The sequence below is a fragment of the Oxyura jamaicensis genome, chromosome 3, assembly GCF_011077185.1.
Source record: "Oxyura jamaicensis isolate SHBP4307 breed ruddy duck chromosome 3, BPBGC_Ojam_1.0, whole genome shotgun sequence".
NCBI lineage: Eukaryota > Metazoa > Chordata > Aves > Anseriformes > Anatidae > Oxyura > Oxyura jamaicensis.
Genome location: NC_048895.1, coordinates 10,289,638 through 10,309,826, shown reverse-complemented (window position 1 = coordinate 10,309,826; position 20,189 = coordinate 10,289,638). Strand labels below are relative to the sequence as shown.

General features: G+C 40.3%; 1 protein-coding gene across 1 annotated transcript in view; it reads right to left on the bottom strand.

The window, feature by feature from the left end:
• Nucleotides 1–10,483, bottom strand: part of PPP1R21 (protein phosphatase 1 regulatory subunit 21) — a 29,468-nt gene extending 18,985 nt beyond the window's left edge. Inside the window, exons 1-8 of the mRNA XM_035321739.1 lie at nt 10,341–10,483; nt 8,386–8,454; nt 7,882–8,028; nt 6,745–6,846; nt 5,918–6,082; nt 5,758–5,816; nt 3,234–3,328; nt 1,145–1,197 (exon numbers count right to left, since the gene is read on the bottom strand). Coding sequence (XP_035177630.1) covers nt 1,145–1,197; nt 3,234–3,328; nt 5,758–5,816; nt 5,918–6,082; nt 6,745–6,846; nt 7,882–8,028; nt 8,386–8,454; nt 10,341–10,397 — 747 coding nt within the window. The 5' untranslated portion in view covers nt 10,398–10,483. The remainder of the gene's footprint in view (nt 1–1,144; nt 1,198–3,233; nt 3,329–5,757; nt 5,817–5,917; nt 6,083–6,744; nt 6,847–7,881; nt 8,029–8,385; nt 8,455–10,340) is intronic.
• Nucleotides 10,484–20,189: the final 9,706 nt, after the last annotated feature.

The following is a 20,189-nucleotide window of genomic DNA, read 5'->3' as shown; positions in this document are numbered from 1 at the left end:
GCAACAGTAAAGGGATAAACTCTGCATGAAGTTATTCAGATTTTTTTTTTCTAGTACTCAGCAACAGGCCAAATTACGACTATTTCCACCACGAAATTGGGCACTAGGTCACCAGCTCTCACAACAGACATAAGGAACAAGGTTTCTTATAGGCCTACTTATGAAGAAAAGAGAAAGCAGCTATTTGAAACTTTTCTAGGGACATCCGAATGTACTACCTTGAAGGTTCTAGATACATCATACAAGCAAAGAGAAAATACTGTGTGCTGTAGAGCCTATCCTCAATAATAGCACAGCAGATAAATACTGACTGCACCAAGGTATCTGATTTACTCCAGTAAAAATCCTAAAACTCTTTGATAGTCACAGAAAACTGGTTTGCACTTTTGAATACTAAGTTGCACTCCCAAGGAGGTTGATGAAGTTACAGTAATGAACTGAAACTGTGTATTTCAAGTTATTTAGTAGTATTTAAATTAATAAGGGTAATTGGGCTGTGTTTTGGTCAGAAATATCCCATAAAATGGGAGTGAACTGAAGTTCGCAAAATTACATTTATTCTTTCACTTACAATGTATGACAAATAACAATTTATCTAGTATACGCCAACATAAAACTTACAAATGAGAACATTTTTCCTAGCTCCAGTGATATGACCAAAGAAGCTGAATTTGAGGGAAACTAAAGATACCAAAGCTACCTTTTTTCAAAAAGAAAATTAAATCCTCTAGAATAAGGTAGATTTAACTTGAAAAATTAAATGTTCAGGTTCTAACTTACTGCAGGTTGACATAGTAAAACCATATTTCAAGTATTTGTCTTTAATAAGAGCTTTATAAGCATTTTTGCCATTCTTTCTATAAAGATGTCACTTTATTAATACTGAACAACCATCACCAACTCAGAGTCAACGGACTAGCTCTAAGTCAGAGTGAGATAAGCAGATGACTTATTCCATATAAGAGTACAGACTGTCTTTAAGAAGTGCAGAGGCTTTATGGACAGAAGTTTTCTTGAAGTGCCACAATAGTAAGGAAGATAGTCTGCCATATCTTCTGCCATTTTGGGTTGCTGAAAAGACTGTTTTCATTCAGTACCTGTGTAGAAAGTTACTTCTTTACATATGAAGTCAAAAAGTACTTACTTGATATCTTCTGTTGTGTAATGGTATGTTCAGAGCATTATACCGATTTGATCCTACAGAACAAAAATTGAGATGCATACATATTAAATCATGTTTTGTTTAAAAAACTTACTGATATACAGTGATTTAAATAAAAAATTCACTGCAGTAATATTACAGTTTATGTAAGTAATAGCTAAAAACATGAGAACAATGGACTTAATGAGGTTGGACTAGCCATCTTCACTTAGGAACCATTAATATGATTAAACAGAGTCTTCCTATACCTGCTTCAAATTATAAATCAAATTAAACTATCTGAACACCTTAAATTTGATAGCAAACAGTAGAATCTTCTTGCCCAGAAAAACAATATTCTTTACTACACGAGTGAAAAGCCTTTAAAAAATCCTTATAGAATACAAACCTAATCTGAAATTTCAGTTGCATCCCAGCAACTGTCAAACAAGATCAATGTATTCTTTCTTTAAAGAGCTCCTCTACGTACACAATTTCTAGGAAGTTTAGAATAAGCTCTACTCCCCATATATTTTAGCCTTTGTTTCTGTTACAGAGTACCTGGGATGATTATTCTGATAAAAATTGGAACACTTTTTTTTCAAAGAGGCAGATGTACGTTTGTACCCAGAGAACAGCTTACAAAGTCTTAAGTATTTAAAAAGGAACACATCCATTCTCAGTTAAATGCAACACGCACCACTATTTAAGTTGTCATAAAAAGTACAAATTCTTACTCTTTAAAATCACAGTTTGAAATTACTGAATACAACTACTTTTAAGGAAGGGATTAAGAAAATTCGTCTTTATCTTCTTTTTCTTGCAATCACACTTGATAATCAGTAAGTAACCTGTTGCTAAAACTGAAGCCAGCTACTAGTTACATTTAAAACCAACTATAGAGCCAACGGCAAGATATTTGGAATCCATAGTAGACAAACATTTCCTGACTTTCTCTCACTCTTCTGTCACTAAAGAGCTTTCCACTTCCACACTGTTTTCTACACAAGCAAAAGTGTATTACGTGATCACGGCAGTTGAGCGAGCTCAGAAATTACGTGCAAAGTTCTCGCTACAAGTATAACCACCTGTAGATGTCAGCCAGAGAAGTATAACCAAGAAGCAGACAGCAGGCAAAGATCTTTAGTTGTAAGAGGCAAGGAGGTAAATAAGGATTATCAACTCAAAGTGCTGCTAACTAAGCACAATATGCTGTATGAGGGTCAACATTTCCTAAGGAGACCTGTTTTTTCCAAACCAAGGCTCACTTGTCTGGGTACTGCCTCACTCACTTGGTACTGCCAACCCAGTGAAGAACCAGGACGGCTCACCAGATCAGCTTTTAGAGAATGTAAGGCTGTCCAAAACATTAGGATTACTGCTAGAATAGCACACACTGCCTACCCAAGTACAACCTCATATTGAATCTATTCAAAAACAGCACTGATCTTCCATATACTGATTCTGATACCAAAGCACTCCTTCAGGTTAAGGTCCCTGTCCCAAAATCAAAGTATTTTTTTTCCTGAAAAGGGAAGTCCAAGATAAACAGTAAGTTACAGTCTAGGCGTTCTCTGACCAGAGATGAGACAAACTGACAGACTTTCCACTAAGTATACAACACTATTTATGTAGTGCCTCATTGAGTCGGTATTACTGCAGTCACTAGTTTGTTCCCAACTTACTGTAACTCTTCAATTTACCCGGACAAAAATACCATTCTTTGAGATGAATACCTAAATGCAGCTTTGTGGAGAAACTGGTAAGGTGACAGTGTTTCCTCATCTTTCACAATATTCTGTCAACACTAAGTATGACAAGTGTTAACTTACTCAAAGGCTTTTAAAAGTTTTTATTTTCACTTTACATAAAATATTAAATTTTGAGTATTTATATATATTTAAGATCACTAAACAAAAGGTGACTAGCAACATGAATATATATTACATTTAGCTCCAGGTATCAGCTTAGATGTCCAAAATTTCTTACATCTAATGCATTTTAATTCTTAAAGAGTATTTCCTCCACATGGGTACCTAAAATCATAAAATTAAACAAGAGGTCTAAAAAATCCAGACAAGGCAATACGTACTTGTGTCATTAAAAGGTACTTTTTCACTGATTATGCATAGAGATTCTTCCAGTCTACTGCCCAAAGCTGCTTGAAGATTCTTTAACTGTTGCTGACTAAATAAACAAAAAAGCACACACATTCAATGTAAACCTTTAAAATTTGATCTGTATCACCACCACCTTAGCTCACCCTAAGCAACCTTTGATTGTACAGGTGTCTGTCTTTCTAGAGGTTAGGAAGACTCCTATCTTGTCTTCTTTCTCCTGTGTCATATTTAGACTACAGCAATGTATTTTAATCATTAACAAATGCATTGAAAGATGCAAGATGTTGCAAATGTTGTAAATCTTAAGTTCCATTCTCATTAGCTCAAATTCAAATTGGGTTCCAAACTCAATTTTCTTTAATCTTTACATTGTTTTCCAGTTTCACGTTTCTGTATAAGCTATATGAAGAGTATTCTTTTCTACTGGAATTTGAATGGGAATGCGAGAGAACCTTTGTGTTAGTGAATTATCAGCATCTGGGCACGAAATACCGTATCAGGTATAAAGTAATTAAGTTGTCACATCATAATTCGAAACTTCTCAAGAGCCAAAGCCCTGTATCTAAGCATTGTTATGGTACCACCGGTTCACACAAGGTTTGGCAGTTGTTTCTGATGCATTCTTACGTTATTTTTACTTAGATGTGCTTCACTTACATCTGATTGCATCCACAGATGTGAATCGGAATTATTACTACTACCTTTAATATACAGATGAACAGTAGTAAAATATTTCAGCACTTTTTTTTTATTATTTATTTATACTACATATTGATTTTCAGACCAAATTCCACACCTTACCCAACTGCTGCCCTCAAAATCTTCACTGTTTTGTTTCTAGTTTGACATCTAGAACTCCTGCACACATACTGGAGGGTGGGAGGAAGGTGTCAAAGTGATAATTCTTTATTTTTTCCTCTTAAAAAAAACACTCAAATACACGGAATTTAATCAGGACTGACAGGGAAGAAGAATCCAAATAGACAAGTATGATATTGAGAAACTACCTGATAAGTAGCTCACACACACTAATGAAGATTTTTCTTCAAGAGCAGACCCAAAATCACATAGAAATTGTACAGCATAAACTGCAGTAGAATAGGGCATGATAGAAAAATTCAGGTAAGTTGCAGTACGTATTTTCCCCTTTTGTACTATAAGGGAATGGATAATGAGTAATTTGATATATTTTGTTTTACATTCTATCCTTTAAATTTTCAAGGCATGCATGCTGTCCAGTCTTGTATGCCCTTCACAGCACCATTCAGGTTGGAAAAGACATCTAAGAACATCTAGTCCAGCCCTTGCTTTCTAGAATAAAGCTTGGATTTAAAAGGCAAATGGATCCCTTCTGCCAAAAAGCTTGGGAAAACAGAAGAATGGTACTTTCATAAAGACATCTTCTGTCTAGCGTTCATTATAACTTCATTTTAAACACCAAAAATCAGTAAGTGTCAGGCTTTGTTTTTAAAAAGCCTCCCTTCTTAAATGCTAGGGACAATTTCTTAAAATGACAGTAATTTTGCAATCATCATAGAACATGACAGATGGGTTTTAAATTAAATAGCAGCAGATTATTTTCTCAAACGCCACAGAAAAGCAAGTAACAGCAAAACATAGCTTTCACCCTTTTACAAGTCACATTCTCAGTGAAACTCTGATCTTTATTAGAGTCGAGTTAATGAATTCAAGTATTTATCAAGATTACCATTTGAAAGGAGGATCTTTTCATCTGACCATTTACTGTGCATTTATCCTTTACATCAAAGATCCGTACTGCAAATTTAAAAAAATGCACCTTAATAAAGAACTTCAGAGAAGTACACCTTAACTTGATTTGGCCCGCGGTCCTCAGCTTCTTCAGTTTTCTACAACTTGTCTTCGAAACAATTAAAGGATTTCAAAACTAACAATAGAATCCTTGAGCAAAAATAATTCAAGTATTCTAGCTGATTATTTTACCTGCAAATACCACAAATATCAATAGCAAAAGCTATTGCTCAAAAAGCCCTGGGGGGTGGGAAGAGAGAAAGGATTCTTGAAACTCTTCAGTTGGTTGTCTCGGCATAACTTCACTAAGTGTCCCATGCCATCTGCTCCCTGCCCTCCGCCCCCTCCCCCCTCCCCCCCCCATTTTTGCAAACTCCTATCTCTGTTTCATAGAAGTTTAGTGATTTCTTTACATTTTATAATGTTCCATGACAAAGAAATTTTTCAAATCATTCATCAGCTTCACAGCTACCTAAAATAGATTGGCAGACAAAACTGCTCTCAGTAAGAGCTGACTCTGGAACTGATTGTCTAGTTACATACTCAGCAGAAGAAAAATGGGTCAGATCTGCATGGTGTTGATGTTAATGTGCTATTGCCCCACGTTTTCAGTTTTATCAACTTTTTTAAACAAACATTATTGCTCTTTAAAAGTAATCCAATGAGTCTTTTACAGCAGTCATTTCTTTAAAGCAAATTTTCATTATATTAAATTAAAACACTTACCATTCTTCGGTTCGAAGCCTACAGTCCTTAGCTTCTCTTTCTAGCGTCTGAGACTTGATCTTTATGCAAGAAGATAATCTCACAATGTAAATACTGACACAGGAAAACATTTCATTTCAAAACTTTTTAAAACTTGTCAAGTAACAGAAAAGCTCCTTACTTCCAATTTGGCTTTATCATTCTGCAGCTTTTCTATAGTATCAGTGTATTTCCTTGTTAAACTGTCCACCACAGCCTGATGCTGGGCAGCATCAGTTTCCAAAACTTCAAGTCTACTTCTCAGCTCTGCTTCTAAGCGTTTGTGCTGCTCGTCTGCTTCAAAGAACTAAAATAAGAAAAGCAATCTCATATTAAAGTTTCATTTTACTACGGAACCTAGTCCTATGAATTACAGTAATGTAATTAGCCAGTACAAGTTCAAAACACATACATACTAATTCTCAGACAAGGAGAAACCTTATCCTGTTATTTACAGGAATTCAGAGATTCAGAAACAAAGTACTTTGTGTTTATTACAGACATGTAATATCAAATACTTAAAATATTAATGGTGTAATTTGGGGAAATTAAACACGAACCACAAGGCTTTTTGTTGAAGTTTTCTAAACCAAAGGGAAGTACATTCTTGACTTGATCACGGCGATTTGCAGAAAACATTTTACACTTTAAAGCAACTCTGAAACAGTTAGTGAACTAGAAAGCTTCCAACACATTACCAAGCATGACTACTTTCAGTAGATTAGCTGTCACAAAAAGCTCAGCTTTTAAAGTGAGGAAAACGTGTATTATAATATATTCAATACACTGTCCTAAGAATCTACTTTCTCATTTTGCAGGCGAACATACCTGTAAACAATACTGGTTGATCTAATCTACTCTTCTGCATGTAATTAAACCTCTAAACTCATTAGTATTCAGGTGTATTTTCTTCATCTTTCTGTCTGACTAGTTTTCTCAAGTAGAAAAAAAGACAAAGCTTTTACTCACAAGTATATGCAGTCGTTCATTCTCTTCTATCTTCTTCTGAAGATCTTCATTGAAGACACTTTTCTGCTCTTGACTCAACTGAGATGAAGCCTCTGCACTTTTCTAAAAAAAAGCGGCTACATGCATTATCCCCAGGTATGCAAGGGTATCCTAAAGCACAACCCCAAGTGTATGAAAACACTTCCTGATCACTAATTCCTAGCAGAGACACATTAATATGCATCTTAAACTGAAATATCTAAAGATACACGTATTGTCCACAGTATTAGCTTAAAAGCAGCACTTTTTCCTTTGCACTGTTGTTATTGTACAGTGGGAGAACACCGATAAGGGCTAAGGAAGCCTCTACTCAGACTTCACATTCACAAACACAAGACGGTTTGTATAGGCAAGTTCCCATTTGACATTATTTGAATCTTTCATGATTCCAGGCTGTTGGCAATGTTAACCCTTACGCACAAAGGCATACTTGGGTCCAGGACCTGTGTATAAGACTCATCGTCCCCCACCAATGTCCATGTGTAACCTAGTATGGTCACACCAGGGATCAGGGATAATCACAAGAAGCATCCTACAGCCTGCCATTGGATAATGCCAAGCAGCACCATCTACGAACTAGAACACCTGAAATATTGTGGCACATTCCCCTCCTTCTAAAAGGACCATGATCTGATGTCATTTAGCAGAAACTTAAGTAGATCTATATGTGATTTACTTGGTCTCCCAGTGACAAGTCTCCTAAGTGAGGATGACATTGAATTAGCAGGTTTACGTTCATCAGAACTTACTCAGTGAGGGCCTATAGCTAGAACTAAACAGGACATATCTAAAAGGCAATACAAACACATCTTAAAATATGCATTCTAACAATTGAACATGAAAGAAAAGTCAGGGGCTATGGTTTGAAAGCCTACACGAGCCAGGCTGAGGTCCTTCAAAACTTGGAAATACATCTAGTGAAGCTGCAAGTCACATAAAATGAAATAAAAGAACAGAATGGCCAAAATGTATTTTGAAGAAAAATACATTCTTTTCTAAAGACTTGATGCAACATAACTGCTGGTAGAAAACAGGATAAAGCATCGACAAGTGAGAAATAGACATCTGCTAAGCAAATAGTTTGCCTTTAGCATATACCTTGTTCTTCTTGCCTCTAGTTTCACTTAATGCAAGCTCATCTTGAAGTAACTCCACCCGCTTGGCAAGCTGCTGATTTCGAAAGGTCAAACTGTCCATTTCTTGTTGCAGTTTTCTCAGTGATTGATCCTTCAACTTCAGTTGCTCCTGAGTGACCAAAAAATTAAATTTTAAAAGCCATCACACTTACTTTCATACATGCTTTTAATAAAAAGTGTCACAAGCACTCATTAAAAGTTTGCTTTCTTCAGTATTTGGACACTGATGAGGCATAAAGAATCGTTTATAAGCTAAAAAAAAAAAAAAAAAGAGAAATAAGAAGCAACTTTCTACTTTTACAAAGTGAGCATCTACAGAGAACAATCAACACAGTAGTTGTAGAACAGAAATTCATAACTGTTTCCTTCTTCAATCTTCTAATCACAACACTGAGTTAAAAAACCTTCCATTTACCTATTTTGTCACAGCTTAATACATCTGACATGAGCATTTTCTGCGGATTACCTTCAGAGCAGCAGAGTTCGCTTGCTCATCTACAACCCCTTTTTTCAGTACTTGGTTCTGAGCTCGAAGCTGAAAAAAAAAAGATGCCAGTAACTATGCAAGACAAAGGAACAACAAAAAGCAATTCACTAGAATGTGCAGAAAACATTGTATACATTAACGACAGCACTAGATGTGTATTGCTTCTTAAAGAATTCTGTTCAAGTAGGTAGTTATCGGGTTGAAAAAAGTATTAGTTTCCTATCCTGAACTGCAACAAGACATTATTTAGCCAGCTGAACTTCTTGGATGAAGTAAAACTTAATTCTTAATAGCTATTTTGAAAATGAACAACTCAAAAACAGTTACACTTTCAAGAACTGTGAACAATTATGGAAAAGTCACAACTTCTTGCTCAGATATATTGCTACTTGTGCCTCTTCCCTGTTCTCCCCAGAACTGTTCGTGACTGGCTCTGGAACATAAGCAAAGCTCAGAATGAAGTCAAAATCTGTTTCAATTCAAGAAGAGCTTAACCTTACTCTGAAGAAGAATACCTGTTACCAGAAGCAGCAGATAATCCTGACAATAATGCTTGACGAAAGCCTCGGGAAAACATCTAAAAAGCACACAAGGGAAGGCCCTCTCAGACTTATTTATGAAGTTCACAAATCTGAGCTAAAGATCACAAGGGTGAAAAGTGATAGGGCACTCATTTGCCAGTCACTTCACAGAGTACCTCTACTCTGCGGCACTAAGGCTACCAACAGTCCCATCCTTCCATTTCTTGATGATTGCTTGAGCCCCAGTTTCTGCAGCGGTAGTCTGTATTCATCTGACATGTTTGAGTTTTTATATTTATCTAAATTAAAGAGATATAAATTAAAGGGGCTTGTACAGTCTGGGAGAAGCATAAAAGGCAAGATTCAGTGTAAAACAGCAACAGCTAACCTTTATCAGTATGATATTTCAACATATTTCAAACGGTCGAAAGTCAATTGGCATCACTAAACACAGCCTTTTGCCCTGCACTATTCCCGTTGTGCTGCTCAGGCATCACAAAGGCAAGAGAAGAAACTTTCAAGAGCACCACAGATTTCTAAGCACGGGCTGTCCCCAGCAAGAAAAAGCAGCACAGCAGCTTTCTATTCCTTTTTTCCACCCCAATCAATCGATCCCCCAATGTCCTGAGGCTGCTCCACAAGAAATGGGATGAGACCAAAAAAATAGTTCCCATAAAGAACCAATGGAGCATTGCAAGCTGACAGTTGCAAAATGAAGTTCAGAGAATGCTTTTGCACAGCATGATAATAAAAGAGCGGATCTGCTAGCTGGAACATTCAGAGGCTATAGTGAAAAGGTCCATGTTTCAAAGTTTCATCCAGGAATCAAGCAGAAAAGTCCTCAGTTACCTTATCCTGAGCCATAAATTAACGTGCATACAGAAGGACCAGTGTAGAAGGCAACAAGCGCAGACAAAACCAGTGACAGAAAAAGCTCTTAAATTAGTTTTTTTAACATGGGGAAGCATTTATAAAATAGACAACTGTGAACACTTCCGATTTTGTGTAGTCTCTTATAGCAGCCCCAAGGAGCACGGTACGTGATGATGCCTCGTTCTGTAACCTAAGAAAGCTGTCAGACACGGTCAGTATCTCACGCCAAGCTCTTTGATGCTAGGATGTGTAAAATTTAAGTGCTGGCTTTCCTTCCCAAGGCAGTGCAAGAACTGTGCCACTCTAGACCAACGGCCCCATCTCCTTTTTAGCAAGCCAATACAACAGAGCTCTGGATTAAGCCCGACTCCCCCACGTAGGGCATCCTTCTGCACGCATGAGAGGGACAAGCACTGCGCTGTGGGACAGGACCCTCCGCACCCCGCGGCTGCGACACCGCCTCGCTCTCCCGCCCGCGGCCCCGCACCCCCCAGCCCACCGCCGCCTCAGGAACGGGCCCGGCCCCCCGCGCGGCGGCACCTTGGAGTACTCCTGGGCCAGCTTCTGGTACTTCCCCGGCAGCTCGGCCGCCGCCATGGCCCCGCCGGAGGAAGGACGGGCGGACGCGCTTCCGGGTTGAGCGCGGTGACGTCAGCACGCCGCTCCCTTACGGCCGCGGGTGGGGGCGGAGCTTCGGCCGGCGGCGCCGCCATCTCGACGCGACTTCCAAGATGGCGGCACGGGGCGGGCGGGCGCGGTTGGCATGGCAACAAGTGATGCGCCCTGCGCGTGCTCGTCGCTACGGGGCGCCGCCGCGGACAAAAAGCAGCAGCGCGAAGCTACGACGCCGGCGGGCGGGAGGCGCCAGGGGGCGCGGGCGCCATTTTGGGGCAGCCGTTAGGGCGGGTCCGTGGCACCTCGGCTGGCTGCCGGGGGCCTTTGTTCAGCCGCCTCCCGGCAGCTTCCCCACCGGTCGGCCTTCCTTTGGACATCGTTCTTTATCTCCTCTTGTCTTCGTCCCGTACATCTGCCGCACATTTAAACGCGTATACACCATCAGCACTTAGCAAGCAGAATCCGAAGACGCTGTAGGCGGTGTGTTTGGTTGCGACATACCCATCCAATAAAGAATTTTTTTATTTTTTTAAATGACTGAGATCAGGTGTGTAAGGAAAAAAACAAGGCAAAACCTTAATGATACTTAAGCCGCAGCTGGTGATCTGCAGGTTAAGGGCTTCCCAGTCCAGGATAGTGATGTAAAAGCAGTTTATAATTTTTTGTTTAGTTTCAATGGTATCTGTGGGTTTTTTTTGTTGTTGTTTTTGTTTTCTGCTGAATTCTAGTCTTCATAGTCCTTCCTCAGCCGTAGGTAGTGCGAGGGATGCTAAATCATTGGTTTCTCGCCTCCTTTTCTCTCTGTTTCCATGAAGCAGGAGGTAGCGACCTACAATGGAAGCTAAGCCTTGTCGTAGTCCCGTAGCTTCGATGGTGCCTGCTATTGTTTTGCCTGTCACGGTAGCGGAGGTGGCAAACACAAAGAGGACGTGACACGTAGATTAGCAAATACGTTTGTATCTCCAGAGGAATTCTTAGGTAGGAGGATATGTCACTGACCCGTATCGCCAGGAACAGAGACTGCACATTTTTAGAAAGTCTAAAAGGGGGCAAAAGCAAAATACATTCTATCACTATTCATCCAAATGATCTTGGTGCTGTTCTGCATGACCAGATGAGCTTAAATAGCTGTACTGGGATAAGGAAGCTCTAATTTTTAACGGTAGAGCCGTGATAGACTATTTCTTCTACTCCATTTTGTATTCCCTACACAAGTTCCTAAGAGAGTATTTGGAAGTACACTGCAATTGCTGTTCAGCATACTGGGGTTAATAATAGCCCACCTCACATGGTATACGTCTTCACATGTCAGCGTGGTAATTTTTATACTGGAAAATTATTAAAAACATTTAAAATTGATTCTAAGCCTGTGTTTTGAGGTTTGATTCCCTAGGATGTATCTTTCATGAAATGTTAGACTGAATTGCTTTGAGCATACGTTGCAAAACATGGTACTCCTGTTTTGTCGTGTGTTCAGAGATGCTTTTGTGATCGCATTTTCTCCTTGTATCTGGTGCGGTGAATGCTGGCAGAGAGGTTTCACAGGTGAAAGCTGGGAAAGGATGCTAGGGGAGCTGGAGTGCATATCTGTACCAGAGTGAATTGCTTCCACACTGACTGCGACAGCGATTCTAGCTGGGCAGCTGCATTCAGGGTGGAATAACATGGACTTGATTTACCTGCAGCCATCTAGAATGGCCAGATCCAAGCGTATGTTATATAGGGTGTATATCGTGGGAGGTCATGCCAGCTTCTTAAAACCCAAGCAGACTGAGTGGATCAAAAGATGGGTGCTCTTACTGCTTAACGGCTGTAAGGCTGATAGCTGACTGAAGGATTTTTAGGCTGGTCAGAAACACGTCTAGTTCAATGTATTTTGAGCACCACCAGGCCAGCCTCTTGTATTTTAAAGTCCTGTCTTTAAACCAGCTTTTCATGGATCCTGGAGTACAATATAATGTTAGGGACATATAACGTTGCAATTTATCACTGTTCTGGGGTGGTGCTTGGTAAACAGGTTGAGTCAAAGTTCACCGAGCATACAGGTAACAAAAGGTTTAATTTTTTACTTTCTTATAGCAAATTATCAGAATCATCCTTCTGATCCGTCAGTGCAACTGTGGTACTGTTCGTCTTAGCTGTAAGAAGGGGAAGTGTCTTTATTGTGAAGTTCCCTCTCAAGCACTTTCTTCATACTGCGCCAGAGAGGTGCACAGTGCATGTAGCTGCCCTGTGGTGCAGCGATGCTCGCCCGTCAGTGACCCAGTACGTGACTGCAGAGGGCCGACCGATCCTGTCATCAGATAACCAGAGCAGGAGAGGTCAGCTGAGTGGAATGCCGAGCAGCGTGGCGTGGTTGCCACAGGACCGCCAAAATATTGTCTTCTGCAAGGTCCACCCACGTAATAAAAGAACACATTACCCCAGCAGAATTTGATGCAAGCTGAAACATGACATGGTGAACAACAGAAAAAGAAAAAAGAAAGGAAAAAAAAAAAAAAAAAAAGAAAAAAAAAAAAAAAAAACACCTTACCAGGGTCATGGCACTTTTGCTTGTCTTGTTGGCTTCACTGGGGAGAATAGAGAGCAAAGGATATACAGTGGATCAGAGGCTGTCCTTTTCTTACGTCTCTGCCCCGTGGGTGTTGAATTCTAGCCACCTATCTCAAGACAGATAAATAATTTAGGAATTACAGTGATCGTTTTGATACGTTCTCCTTTCAAGCTCATTTGTCCTCCCTTCTCTGTTCAAACAGTGCTGTCTGGTGAATCAGAACTTGCACTTCACATATCCTGTGAATAGGTGCAAACAGAGAAACAAACAAAGAATATATTTTCAGTCATCCAGGATGTTTTCTGTGCTTTGGGAAAATGCTCACAAGTATTCACAACAAAAGGGTTTCTAAGATCTGGAAAAAAATTCAAAAATGATTGGAAGGGAGCCATCTTCAGTCATCAGACTATCACAAGAAATGCAGAAACCACATCCTCGGAAGCTGCAAACACCCTAAACTGGTGTTTTGTTTCTGTTATCTTAGCAACGGCAAGTATGAACAGCAGGATATGTGCTCACGATACGCACTCGTTATTTCTCATGATGACTCTGTAGCAAGCCTTTTGTTATATTTTAACCTTTCACCTCTCAAAATCTGATTATTCTGCCAAAATTAAAAAGAGCCAAGTACCTAAAAAACATACACATAGAGAAATGCACTTCAAAGAACATTTGTTTTCAATATTTGTAGTCTTCATTATCATAATTTCAGTGTTTATGTAGCATTAAAAATAGCAGTGAAAACAAATCCCTCTGTCTCTTGCGTCCCTTCCCAGCCCATAGGATAAGTAGCTTGAGTCAACTCTGGGGTGTGTGCGTGGCTGGGGGAGTGCTGTCTTTGCATAGAAAGAAATTACTGAGAACAAGAAGATGGAAAAACTGAGCAAGCAGCTGCCTGTGATAATTCTGAGTTGACTTTGCAGCTTGTGCAAGTTTTCTTCACATGCTTCAAACCCTTCTCCCTGGAGACTGGTTCCACTGCAGTACAGCCCATACCAGCCCTTGGTGCAACAGCAGTGACTTTCATGTCTTCACAGCAAATCCTTACTGTTATTTCACGGAATCATAGAAAGGTTAAAGTTGGAAGAGTCCTCTGGAGGTCATCTGGCCCGGCCCTCCTGCTCAGGCAGGGACACCTTGAGCAGGTTGCCCAGGACCTCGTCCAGGTTGCTTTTGAACATCTCCAAGGAGAGAAACTCCACAACCTCTCTGGGCAGCCTGTCCCAGTGGGCCATCAATTGGAAAAAAAAATGCTTCCTGCTGCTCAGACAGAACCTCCTGCGTTCCTCTTTGTTCCTGTTGCCTCTTGTCCTGGCATTGAGTCACCATCCCTGGAGGTCTCTAAAAGACGTTTAGATGTAGAGCTTAGGGATATGGTTTAGTGGAGGACTTGGTAGTGCTAGGTCAGAGGTTGGACTCGGTGATCTTGGCGGTCTCTTCCAGCCTAGACGATTCTGTGATTCTGTGAAACAGCCTGGAAGGACTGATAGCAGTATGGATTGATAAACATAACAAAAGTTTAACAAATAAGACCACCTGCACTCAAATTCTAGAGTCTTGCACATTTACTGGAAAAAAAGAAAAATAAAGACAATGGACATCATTTCCAGAGAGTCAAATTAACCAGTTTCATAGAAAAAGATGAAAGAACTGAGAAGGAGCATTATGAAGACTGTGAAGTGAGAAGTCAGCACTCTTTCCCGTATACTAGTTGTGGACAAAGACCTGCAAGCCTTTGGAAACAGGCCCCACTCCCCCATGTGAGTGACATCAACAAACCAGGAGCTGTTGACAGTAGCGAAGATGGCACGGTTTTGTCTTAATTTTCTAAATCCTCCAGAGACAGACACATGAGCAGAGAAAGGAGAGAAATCTGGCAGATTTAGTAGTAGTTTAGGGAATAATTTAATCAGAACTGTTGCTGTTCATGAGCACTTATAAAAATACGGCATCTCCAAAAATAATTCGGACTTTTGGAATGAGCCAAAACCAGGTCTTTGGTACATAAAAACTCTTGTGGAACAAGAAGAGACATGGAGGACAGGGGAGCAGGGTTCATCACTGACACAGCACAAGGAGAAGGCGCAGCACAGACTGCAGAAGGGGGGCGTAATAAACAGCTATTTGTTCATCACAGTCAGGGATGGGAAACGTGAACTTGAAGAAACAGAACAGGGACAGCCCAGGAGGATGGAAAGGCAGCAGGGGTGCGTTATGATCAAACTGCCTGCTGGAAAAAGCGCTGTGGCAGAGACGGGTTTGCCTGTGCGTGTTAGTATGAACTGGAAAGGAGAAACAGCACGAGGAGCAAACAGTGTCAGTTCTGAATCTTAACAATAGGAGGAAGAAGAATCTTAGGGGAGTTTGCAAGGCTGAGATGGTCTGTATTAGCATTTTTAAAAATATTAAATGACCCAATCCTTTTTTTTTTTTTTCGTTGTATTTTACTACATTTTATGAATTTGTGTGTGTGTGTAGTCTTCAGTGTTTTTTCTTCTCTTCATGGCTCTGATACTGAACAGTAGAAGCAGTATTTTTTCAGCTGAGTGAGATACCACATGCCTTTAAGAAGCTAGCAGCAAACGGGAGTGCACGTTCAAGGAGATATGTATTAATTAATCAAGGAATGGCACAGTTAGAAATACTTCAATTTTTTGTAAAACATGAGAAGGCTTCCAGGCCTCTACACTTTAGACAGAAATAAAATGTACCAAACCGTTTACTCTCTCTATATATATATTAATTGGCACTTCATAATGATCTGTAAATATTCTTTGTAATCTTTTAAGAGAGCTAGTTTTCCATATAAAACAAACAAAAATAAATAAATTTCAAAATGACAGCACTTTATCGGAATGGTTCTAAATAAGAAGACAGGCTACTTAACCTCAATGAAATTCAGCTAATAATAGGAGGACACATAGTATTACTATAAATTAAAGCCTGAGTATTACGGGCACCTACACATCCATAAGCATTCATTCATCTGAAAAATAGTATTCCTTAGAGAGAAGGTAGGTGCAAGCCACTAGTGCAAGCCAGCAAAGAAAAGCAGATTTGCAGAATGACAAAGCTCTGTTTTCCACCCCTAACCCACTACTTCTGTGCACAAATCAGCACCAAAATGAAATTTCATACCAAGATCTACCCTGGGTGCTCGTGCTTCTCCTGGCTGTGAGGTGCTGCGTGTTATAAATAAAGCAGCGCCGCCGCCAGAACCAAGGTATTTCCGAAGCTGGAATTCTGAGGACGCCAACAAGTAGTGATTAACAACCCCATTGGAAATAATGAGCCTTGACAGATCTAGGGTTAAATACTTTAAAATTAGATCCTGCTGAAAGCTGAATCTTGTTGCTTAGCAGCGGCTGCATGGGATGCTGCTGTCACTCAGCGATGCTCCTCTGGGGAGCCCGAGCTGTGCGCAAGGAAAATGGGTTGCCATTGGGTCAAGGTGACATCATGAAGCACGGCAGCAGCATTTTTTTAAGGTAGAATGCAGCACGACTGCACTCAGTACTGGTAGCTGTGCAGCCACTTGGACATCTGGGGGAACAGCTGGCTTTTCTTTTGAAGCAGCTCAGCCGTAGCACCGCGGTGCCTGCCTCGCGGACAGGCTCGCAGACTTCGTGCAAAACAGCAGCAGCGGGGCGTTTGGGCAAGTGCACCACAGTCAAACTCAACAGGTGGATTCGTAATCTTTTCAAATTACTCACAACCAAAAGAAAAGAAAAGAAAGGGAAAATGCCTGTAATTTGTGGAGGTCACACTGTGTATTAAGAATATAGCATCCTCTACCAGCATTTAAAAAAAAATGCATAAAGCTTATAAGAGAGGAGAAAATGTACCCTTACTGAAAATAACTGAAAATTTGGTTAGCTGAGCTGATCTGAGCGTTTAAAAGAACTGAGGTCCTACTGGATCTATAGTAAGAAACGAAAATACCACTCTAATTAAATCAAAAAATGCCTTTGAGGCATGGTAACTTTTAAAAGTAATATTGTGCAGAGGTTGATAGAGGTATCTGTTGACTTTCCAAAGCACCTGCCTAACAGCCAAAAAGCACATCAACACCTTAGGGCTTCTGACGTTGGTCTGGTAGGGACCAAACTGCATCTGTAGGCCTGAAAACCCCCAAGTAATTAATTCCTACCACCTGTTTAGGAATGGATGTAAAAGCTGCGCGTGCATTCAATCCAGTCTAGTGTGCTGCCTATTAGATCTTGGACAGTCAAGAAACTATGGAAACAGAGATTATGACAACCAGCATAAAAGCAAAACTCGGCTAAAACACATGAAATTTTAAGAAATTGGATGTCTTTTTCTGGACGTTGACAGAGCACGGACAAGTCTTTGGTTGAAGGTAGCCAGTCTGATGATTCAGATTAAGTGTGATGATGGCAAACATAGCGTCTGCTATTAGGACACGAGACAAAGACAGCTTTGTCCCTTATGTTTAAAACAGAAAACGTAACCCTGTAGGTAACTGCAAACTGAATGGATCAACGTGAATTTATGAAACACGCATCATGGCTGAAAAATCCTGTCTTTTTTTCTCTATTTGCTAGATGAAAGAACTGCATTAGGTTCACAGTGTTTGGGAAACGTTTGATGTAATGCCACTAATTTTTAAGTGCTTGTACTAATCCCTGTCATCACAGACCACAGGGAGAAAGGGGAGCAGGTTAAAGTACAGCCTAAGACAGCTGTGCCAAAAGGGAGCTTTTCTGGCCAGAAGAAAGGCTGCAAGGAGGGATCACGGAGAATCAGGATCGGGACACGTCTCGTTCAGTGGAGTTCCAGGCCTCAAACTACCAACCTTTTCTGCTGACTGGAGCCTCACGGTTTGGAAGTAACACAGGAGAACAAAGATATGGACACGGGTTGATAACAGGATAAATCAACCCTATGTGACCATGATAAGGGCCACTAATAGGCTAGAACACACCAGGCAAGAAGTGGTGCTGCAACGGCAGGGAAGTATTAAGGCCAGTTCACAAAAAGCACTGGGATTCTTGCAGAGTGTCTACAGTTCCTCTCACGCGTGTGCCAGCGTGCTGAATTCAAACGGGAATTAAGCTAAAGAACAAGCAGGGTGTTTAAGAGGAATGCAGACCGTGTCCTCAGAACAGAAACCGCGTAATCTTGGTTTGTTTAGTAACTCAAGAGCATATCGAGGGGCACGATTGCTTTTGTATTGATGCAACGGGAAAATAAACACTCTCACGTTTAATGACGCTCTTTACAGAAATGCCGGCAGAGGATAGCTCATAGTCGTATATGAGCTCCAAGTAGTTTGTAACTGCAGGATTGTAACTGCAGGAGCAGGTACCTTTCGGGAGAGCCTTCTCAAAGAACAGGGGGAACAGGAAAACCAGCCAATCTGAAGACTGAAAAATTCAAGCAGAGGTAAAAACAGAAGAGTTTCTATGTCCCAATTATGCTGAGAAACCTCACAGTAACATTGCTGGACTTTTACTAATACTCCCACGTGATTAAGCGTGCCAGATGTTCACCATTATGTATATTTACTCAGAGTACTCATTAAGAACACCTACAGGTATTTGGAAGCTCAAGATCTAGCAAAGTATTAGCAGATTCTGTGTCAAATTTAGCCTCTCATTGTTAAAAATAAATCTGATCTATTAAGTGTTTCCTGAACAAATGTCCTTAAAATACAGCTGGCATAACTGGCTAATTGCTTCAGTTAATGCTTTAGTTGGAGTTGTGGTTCCAGACAAAGGGCAATTCCCAGCGAAGCCGTAACAGAAGAAAACACTCCTGGGACGTTTAACAATGAACTAAAGGCTCCCTTAACACAATGTAGTGAATAACAATTAGAAAGATGTCATTTGTACATGATACCTCTCTGTGATTTTGTCTGGACTAATTAGAGCAGTCATTCTATTACCAGTATATTAAGATGAACACTAAATCAAAGACACTAGCAGTGCATATATACGCTGTCATTTGTGGTTTAGATCCTAAATGTTATTGGGTATGGCGATGAAGGTAAGTTTCAGTTAAGATCTAGCATATAATTTCAAATAGTGCAATAAAAACTGTTGTATTTGGATCAGATCCAACAGAAACTCACTCCGTGACACTAGTTGGTTAAAAAAAATAAGAATAAAAATAGAACAGAGATGCTAATGGCTTTTACGAGGTAAATGCATCGTATCACGGCTAGTTTCCCTGATCTGATGTGCCACCTCGATGTGGATCCACTCTTCCACGACTGCCTAGAATCAGGTCCTGCTTTCCTCACCATGCAGCCTCAGGCCTTACAGCAGCGTTGGGTTAAGCTAGCTTTTGCCCAGGAAAATTAATCTTAGTACGGACTACACTGAAATGCTGAAGGAATTCTGCTTCCACCTCCTGCTAATTGTCCTTCTCAGACACTGAGAGGGTGCAGGTGTGCGCTCATTCAAGCAGGAGAGCTGGCCCAGGAGTAGCAAACAAGCTGAGACGGGGGGAAAAGGGGATGGTGAGCACTTTGTTCCTGCTGGTGAAGAGGAGATTCTTGCCACCTGTATGCTTTCCACAAGGTCTAGCGTATAAAGATGCAACGGACCCCATAAATCATAGCTAAAGAAAAGTAAACAAATATCTAAAGTACTGGAAAAAAAAAAAAATCAAATGAGAACTATGTAGCTTTCTTTATCCAGGCATATGTTCTTTAAATTATCCATTCCCTACTACACTGCTATCTTTGAGCTATCATATAAGCAACGTAGCTGCAGTGGTATGGATACAGAACTAAACAATCACAGGTACTTTGTCAGGAAAAATATATATATTTGTTTTGCAAAAAAGAAAACAAACCTAGTAGGAGGACAAAAGGTATGCAGCAGTATGCCTGCAATTTCAAAGATGTCAGAACGTTCCTCGAGTTCCACTAAATCTTGGCCTTAATAGGATATACTTCAAATATTATGGGCCAGTTATGGATGAACTTGTCTGAAAGCAAATCCTGCTCTGAATTGATAAGGTCCCGTTACCATACGTTACCTGCTCTGAATTGATAAGGTCCCGTTACCATACGATTACTCCCACATGCACACAATGTTCTAAACCAAGTCAAGACCTACAATGAATTACATTTTTTTTTTTTTCCTCCAAACTAACCCGGTTTTGTGTAAGATTGAAAGGGGAACACGGGTCTCTCAGAGCAGCATGTGAGACCAATACCAAGATGCGTTGATAAAGAGATAACACAATGC